The following is a 6,830-nucleotide window of genomic DNA, read 5'->3' on the forward strand; positions in this document are numbered from 1 at the left end:
ATAGTTCCTACTACCTAAAAGCTTTCAGATGGCAAAACACTGGCTTATATCATCACTGATTTTCAAGATAGCRAGCTGCTAAAAATCAAGTCAGGATTCAAGGGAAGTAAAGCAAACATGAAAGTAAAGGGAAAAGTTATGTGAGGAATCCAGACTTCTCCACAGGCTCACCCTCATTCCCCAAGGAAAATTATATGTTTGACGTCCAATTTCTTTTCCTTGCAGTCTCAAGACAGCAGAAGTAGCTCTCCTCCAAAGAGATGCTTTATCACCATCAGTTCTACCTACATCCTTTTCATTAAAGGAAATGCTCCCTGAATAACCTACATTTGTACTGAGAGGAGAACCACTGCAAGGAATAAAACTAGCTCAATGCAGCTAAAAGCAAAATGGAAGTGTCTAGAAAGGTGGAAAATAGAGAGCTTATARTTTTAAAACAGAAAAAAGCCGAACCATCTTTCCTCCTTCCCTTTGCACCCTGTCTCCCCTCCACCAGAAAGAGTACTTTCACATTGCCATTTGCATTAGAAATAAAAACTGTAGGGTACCTGGAAAAAAAGGCTAGAATGTCGTTACCAGAGGTTGATATGAAGCCAGAGTAACTAAAAAAGGGATGTTCTGGTCAAAGATCATACGTAAAGCAGCACTGAAGAGAGCAGCCTGCAACCCAACTTCGAAACAGCAGTTTTCCCTGGTAGTTTTGACATTCCTGAAGATGGTCTCTCAAAAATATCGAACACCAGGGTCCTCATTTGCTCACCCTGAAATCCACGGAAGCTTTACACTGCTTCCAATGAGAACGAAGCGAGGTCACTGAAACATTTCTGCTTCCCCTCCCTTCTCCCCATACACTGCAGTCCCTAAGCGGACAGGTTACAAGATGTCACTGCACAACCACGTTACCCGCAGGGCAGCTCACRCCCAGACGACTCTTACTCAACTGCATCCCCAGCTCCAAAAGGCAACCAAGGTCTACTTTCTCCCCCAAATACCGCTTATCCACACGACCGTCGCATGCTGTCGCTACAAGAAACGCGGAATTGCGTGGGGAGGCGAGAGCCCACCAGGTCCACGGAAGCATGTACATCTCCAAAGGAAAGCCTGGAGGAAACTCTGCCCTCCCAAGGCTGGAATAGCAGCTCTGCTTCAACATCTGTGGTTTGACCCCCTCTAGTGGGTAGCACTCAACAAGACACGGAGCCTCGCCACCACTCCGCAACCAATGGAGACGCTACTTCTGCTCAAGTGATAAACCCTTTTTTCCTCCCTCCCGCACAACCTCCCTACCTGCCTTGTACTTTAGATTCAATGTCTTTGGCACATTCTGGACTTCTCAGCCCGCAGCTCGACATTTGACTAAGGAGATGCCATAGAAAACCCTCAGAAATGGGGGCAGAGYGGGTAAGGTTTCTGGAAGGGAGAACCACCTCGCTGGGAAAAATGGTTATACCCCAGACCTGATTTTGTAGGGAGAAGMTATTTATCATTTATCCCAGCATGTCTTCCTTCTGCCAACTTGTCAAAATCTGACAAAACTCCGTACTATAAAAACAAGCTGTTAAAACTTGGCTAAAGGGAAAAACTTAGCTGCCAGACAAGCTAACCAGAAAAAGCTGAAAAAAATATTCAAGTGTGCCAGAACAGGCAGTAAATTTAAAGAAGGGATCTGCAGAGCTGAACATCCCAAACTAAGAAAATGAGGCAGTATTAGGTAAGCAGCTTCTAGTTCATCTGTCACTTGACAAGCAGATGTCTCCCACTTCAAGTGACTTGGGCTGATATCTAAGAATTGCAAATGCCTGTATTTCTAAACCATCTAATGYAGCAAATATCTAACTCGGAGTTCGCCCCGGAACAAAGTATTTTAGYAGAACCAAAACCCACTCATCACCTAGTCATTAAATACCACATATTCCATTTAAACCCATTGATTCATCCTTCCACCTCCAGGCACACCAAAAGATGAACAACTCATAGATTTGGTCTTTCCATTAATAAACAAGATGTCAAGTCTTCGCCTAAATTTTAGAAATTTGTCTTTAAAACACACACACACACACAAGGTATTTTAATGTCAAGATAGTGACAAGATTTTTTTTTAAACAGACTGCTTTTCTTCTAAAGATGTATTCAAATCAATCTTAAAAACAAAACCCACAAACATTACATTCAAGTCACAAACTTTACCATGACTGACAGTTTAACAGACACAGTAACATTTTCAACTGATCAGCATTCATTTTAGCTCAAACCCCACATCCTGTTAATCTAATGGAATTCAATGACTTTTTTTAAAATAGTACRCTGCAATGTGAAAGATCATACTTTACACTCTAAATCTTGTATTTCAGGACAGCAGTCATGACCCACTAACCCACTTACACCAGAGGTTAAAGAAAGGTATATCTAATACAGAAGTTATACTCTTAATTGTCGTAAATACAGCTTGTCTAATTAGCCAAGATATGAAAACTTCAAGTCAAAACCATTTTTTTCCTAAATTTACACAGATGAATGACTTCAGTGAAAGCAACAGCCCTGGCAAGCTAAGAAGACCAACCTGCCTTCAGTCTATTTCGAGTAAAACCACAGCCCTGCAACATCCTTCCTCAATGAACGCCCCTTCTGCAGCTTGCAGAGCAGAAGCACAACAGCGAGCGTAACATGCCCAACTGGCATCCTTTCCTTTGACAGCCTGCCCAAATTGCTCCAGTCTTCGAGATATTCTACGAAATAAAGATGAAAAGTGGAAGTTGTAGACTTACCATAAAGGTAGAAAACCACCTAAGCATTATCAGCAGGAATGTAATTTGAGATGATACCACTTCAAGGAACAACTAGAGATAACATACATACATATACACACATACACATTTTTACATTGTATATGTACATTTTTTCTGCCAGCGACCACTGGAGATAGGCAGTATCAGCATAGCCTTGGGTTTTAGCCCCCCCAGTATTTCCATTAACCCCCCCAGCATTCCTGCCTGCTCACAACTTAATTGCCGAATATGAGGACAGAAAACACGAACAAAGACAAACCCCCACCCACGATGCACAGGAGCAACCAGCTACTCTGCACACGCTTTTGAGAAAAGAAGAGCTAATACTATTAAAAAGGAGCCCAATATATATATTTATATTTCTGCCGCAAGAATTTTATTCATCAGTCTCCTTACTGGCGAGTCTTCACAACGTCTAGGAAAGGAAGCCCCTACAGGGTGACAAATCGCGCGTTAGCCTCTAAAGTAAAACACACGTCACGTAACGTTTACCAAGAAGCAAGCCCTTGGCGATCCAAGGAGAGGATTTCTATACAACTCCAGCCTCCCTCCTCCATTCTCGACGACTTGGCTCCCAGCGGCTGAGCAACAGCTAGAACAGTCACCACGTAACATACAACTCCGATTACACAACGTACACGCGCAGCGTGTATCCGTTATCGTGCGGGAAACCGGGCTCGATGCATTCTATGCCGAACGCACATTGCTCTAGGTCTTCCTCCTCCATCCCCTCGTGTAAACTTCTTACTGGCACGAAGCGATTTAGCTGCAGGCAAATACTGCTAAAACAGTGCTTTCCAGTATTAGTCCCATCACCACATTCAAGATTAATTTTAATGACGCTTGCAATAGCCAGAGTGGGAATGTAAAAAGACACCCTCAAAGATTCGTGACGGCTACCCCACAGATCCCAGGGAAGTTATTCTTGCTTTCTTTGGTCAGATATCGAGAGTGAGCTTCATGCCAACCACGCTGTTCAGCACGCCTTAAAAAGCAGCGAGCGCCGTATGCTATTGCGATTAGCAGTCAACAGGAGAGAAAGCTCCCTTATTTTAGCTAACGCGGTTCGGTCTGTAGAGCTCCTTTTCAGTCCCTCTTTCAGCAGTCCCAGGCCCCGCACAATCCCAGAAGGAAAAAAAAATCTTTTTCTGCATTAACAAATGAGGGAAAAGTCTGGGCCACTCAAGCCTCTTCTCTTCACGTTAAAAGCCACACAAACATCATCCCTCCGCATGCAGCACCTCTGTCTGCTACCGGAGTCGCTTGAGTTTCCCCCTCCCCACCCGTTCGCTCAAGCGGACTGGGGGGCTGCTTTCGCCAATGCAGACCCGCGCCGCGGCCAAATACACGATCGCTTCTTTTGCCTGGCTCCATGAGGAGAGAAATCCAACTTGCCAGAGGAGCATCTGCATCAAGAACTGCTTTTGCTGATGTGCTACTTGGGAGGATCAGGGAAAGAAGCAGCGAGGGTCATGTACCAATTCATCTTCCTCACATACATAACATGCACACATCCCCCCTCAATAACCCCCCCCCAGTCCATATCTTAGCAAAAAAAAAAAAAAAAAGAGGATAAAATAAATCCCCAAACAGAAGTTGAGAAGCAATGTGTTTTAAATGCTACGCAAATGACATTGAAGATGCAGAAGAAATATGTATTTGCTGTTGCGCTGCATGATTTCACGGGCTTATTTCCTAGGTATACGTTTCACGCAACCTTCCCACGCAGATCCCCTCCCTTGCACCCCCCTCAGCTCCTCAAAAAATAATAATAATAATAAAATAAAAATAAATCTTTGATGTATATTCATTTTATCTCAAGAGCTGTGTCCTCAGAAGAGGTGTCAAGGCCCTCCCCTACCTCCACCCACGCAGCTCTCCCTCCCCAGGCTCAACCATGCTGTCTCCATCTTAACTCCAGCCACTTCTTCACAGATTTCATTAGGCAGCAAAGTTAACCCCTTCCGCTACCCCGAGAAAAAAAAACCCTCTTCCCATCAAGCATTCCTTTCTGCCTTCCCTCCTTCACCTGTCTTCTCATCCATACTCCAGGAACAAATTCCATAAAATCCATCAGGGAGGTTATTTTTTCCCCCCTCTGATTCATTCTGGAAATGGCAATGCAGGGATGTTAACCCCTCCAGCCATCCCCTCCAGGGCTTTCCACTGCTTCACCATGCAGTGCCATCTTCTCCCCCCTTAGACAAATCGGGGGGGGGGGGTGTCTTCTTCCTAAAACCATTTAAAAAGCCATAAAACCCAATCAACCCCTCCATCTGCCCCATCCGTAGCCTCTTCTATACGGTCTCCCCCATACTCTTGGGGGTAGATCCACTGCCTCATGACACAACCCAACCTTCATTCCATCCTCCACCATCCACATCGGATACTCCTTCAATCTGATTAACCCATATCTTATCCAGACCTATCTTAGAGGACACAGGGCCACGCTAGATCTTCACAGTTGTCCTTACAACACCCCTCTCCGTAAAAACGCCATCTCTGGAGAAGCGCTTGTATCTACAGGCTTTCATCCCAGAGAATTCCTTCGTGCCTCCCCCCCCCAGCCTCTTTTGGGGGGGATAACGCAATTTCCAACTCACTCGGGAGGACGCAATCCTAAGGCCTTTTATTCCGATCGACCCCGGAGGCGTCTCCGAAATCCCTCCCTCGGCCGGTATTCCTTCCCTACCCCGGCCCCTCTCCCCGCAAGGTTTCTCCGAGGGAAGAATCCCCATCCCTGACCTTCAGCCTCTCACACTAGCGGTCTGAAAACCTTCTCGGAGGATTGGGTTCCTCCTCTCGCCAAGGCGCCCCGCCGCATTTTCCCACTCGGCGGCCGGCTCCGCGCGTCGGCGGCACCCTCGGCCCCCCGTCGCCGACCCACGCGAGGACGGGACGGGACGGGACGCCGCGGTGTCCACCTCCGTTGGCCGGTGCTCCCCACCACCACCACCACCACCACCACCAYCACCCCAACCTTCTGCCCATCGCCACCGGGGCGGCCCCCTTCCCCCGTGGGGCCCCTTGGCGGCTGCTCCGGCCCCACGGGCCTCCCCGCCGCAGCGCCCTGGGGTCACCCCCAGCCCCAGGCCTACGTCCCTGCCGCCGGCCTTCGCCGTGGCGGCGGGGTAGAGTGGGGGGGACACACACAAAATGTAGGTAGAAGCGGCTCCCCCCAGCCCTGCCCCACGCGTGTGGGGCAGCAGGAGACCCTCGAAGTGGGGGACACCCCTCCCCCAGGATGCTGTGGTGACGGCCACCCCCCACGCCCCCCCGCTTTGGCCCCACACACAGATTTTGAGGGGAAAAAACCCTCTTCCCCCCCMAAAAAAAAGGGGCTCTCCTCAGGGCGGAGGGGGGACCCCTTGTCCCCCTCGCCGTGAGCCCCTCTGAGGTGACAGCGGCCCCACGGGCACGTCGTGGAGGGGGGGGGATCCCCTCCCCTCAGCGTCGGTTTTTGGGGGGGGGAGTGACCCCCAAGTCTCCCCTCCTTTTACACCGGGGGGGGGGGCGCCGACCCCTGCCCAGCAAGGCGACAGCCCCCCCGAGGGCGGTTTTTTTTTGGGGGGGGGGAGAGAGGGGGCGGACAGCGGAAGGGGCGGCGACGGCTGCCCCCGATGGGGCGTCCCGCGGCGGCGTTAAGCGGGGGGCGGGCGGAGGAAGGGGGGAGCCCTCCAAACACCCCCCCCCCCTTCTTACCTCCAGACCTGTCCCATCTGCAGCAGGTGGATGACGGACTGCCAGACCCAGACGGAGATCCTGCAGAGGCGCTGCGCCCCGGGGGTGGCGGTGCCGACGACGACTCCTCCTCCCCCCCCGCCGCCGCCGCCGGGTCCCCCCCGGCGGCCGACGGCGCCCATCATGGGCGGCCCGCGGCTGCTGAGGCCCTGCACGGCGCCCAGCCCGCCGCCCGTGAAGTCCTGCACGAACCAGCGGAAGCTGAGGATCTGCACCAGCACCGAGGGCAGCAGCACGAAGGCCAGCGTCAGCCCGCACCACAAGTAGTCCCGCCGGCCGTAGTGGTGCAGCGCCAGCCACAGG

General features: G+C 50.4%; 1 protein-coding gene across 1 annotated transcript in view; it reads right to left on the reverse strand.

The window, feature by feature from the left end:
* XKR6 (XK related 6) overlaps positions 1 to 6,826 on the reverse strand; it is a gene marked incomplete at its 5' end in the record, with an annotated part of 206,874 nt that extends 200,048 nt beyond the window's left edge. Inside the window, one exon of the mRNA XM_026061082.1 lies at positions 6,489 to 6,826. Coding sequence (XP_025916867.1) covers positions 6,489 to 6,826 — 338 coding nt within the window. The remainder of the gene's footprint in view (positions 1 to 6,488) is intronic.
* Positions 6,827 to 6,830: the final 4 nt, after the last annotated feature.

Source organism: Apteryx rowi, unplaced genomic scaffold, assembly GCF_003343035.1.
Source record: "Apteryx rowi isolate R43461 unplaced genomic scaffold, aptRow1 scaffold_176, whole genome shotgun sequence".
Taxonomy (NCBI): domain Eukaryota; kingdom Metazoa; phylum Chordata; class Aves; order Apterygiformes; family Apterygidae; genus Apteryx; species Apteryx rowi.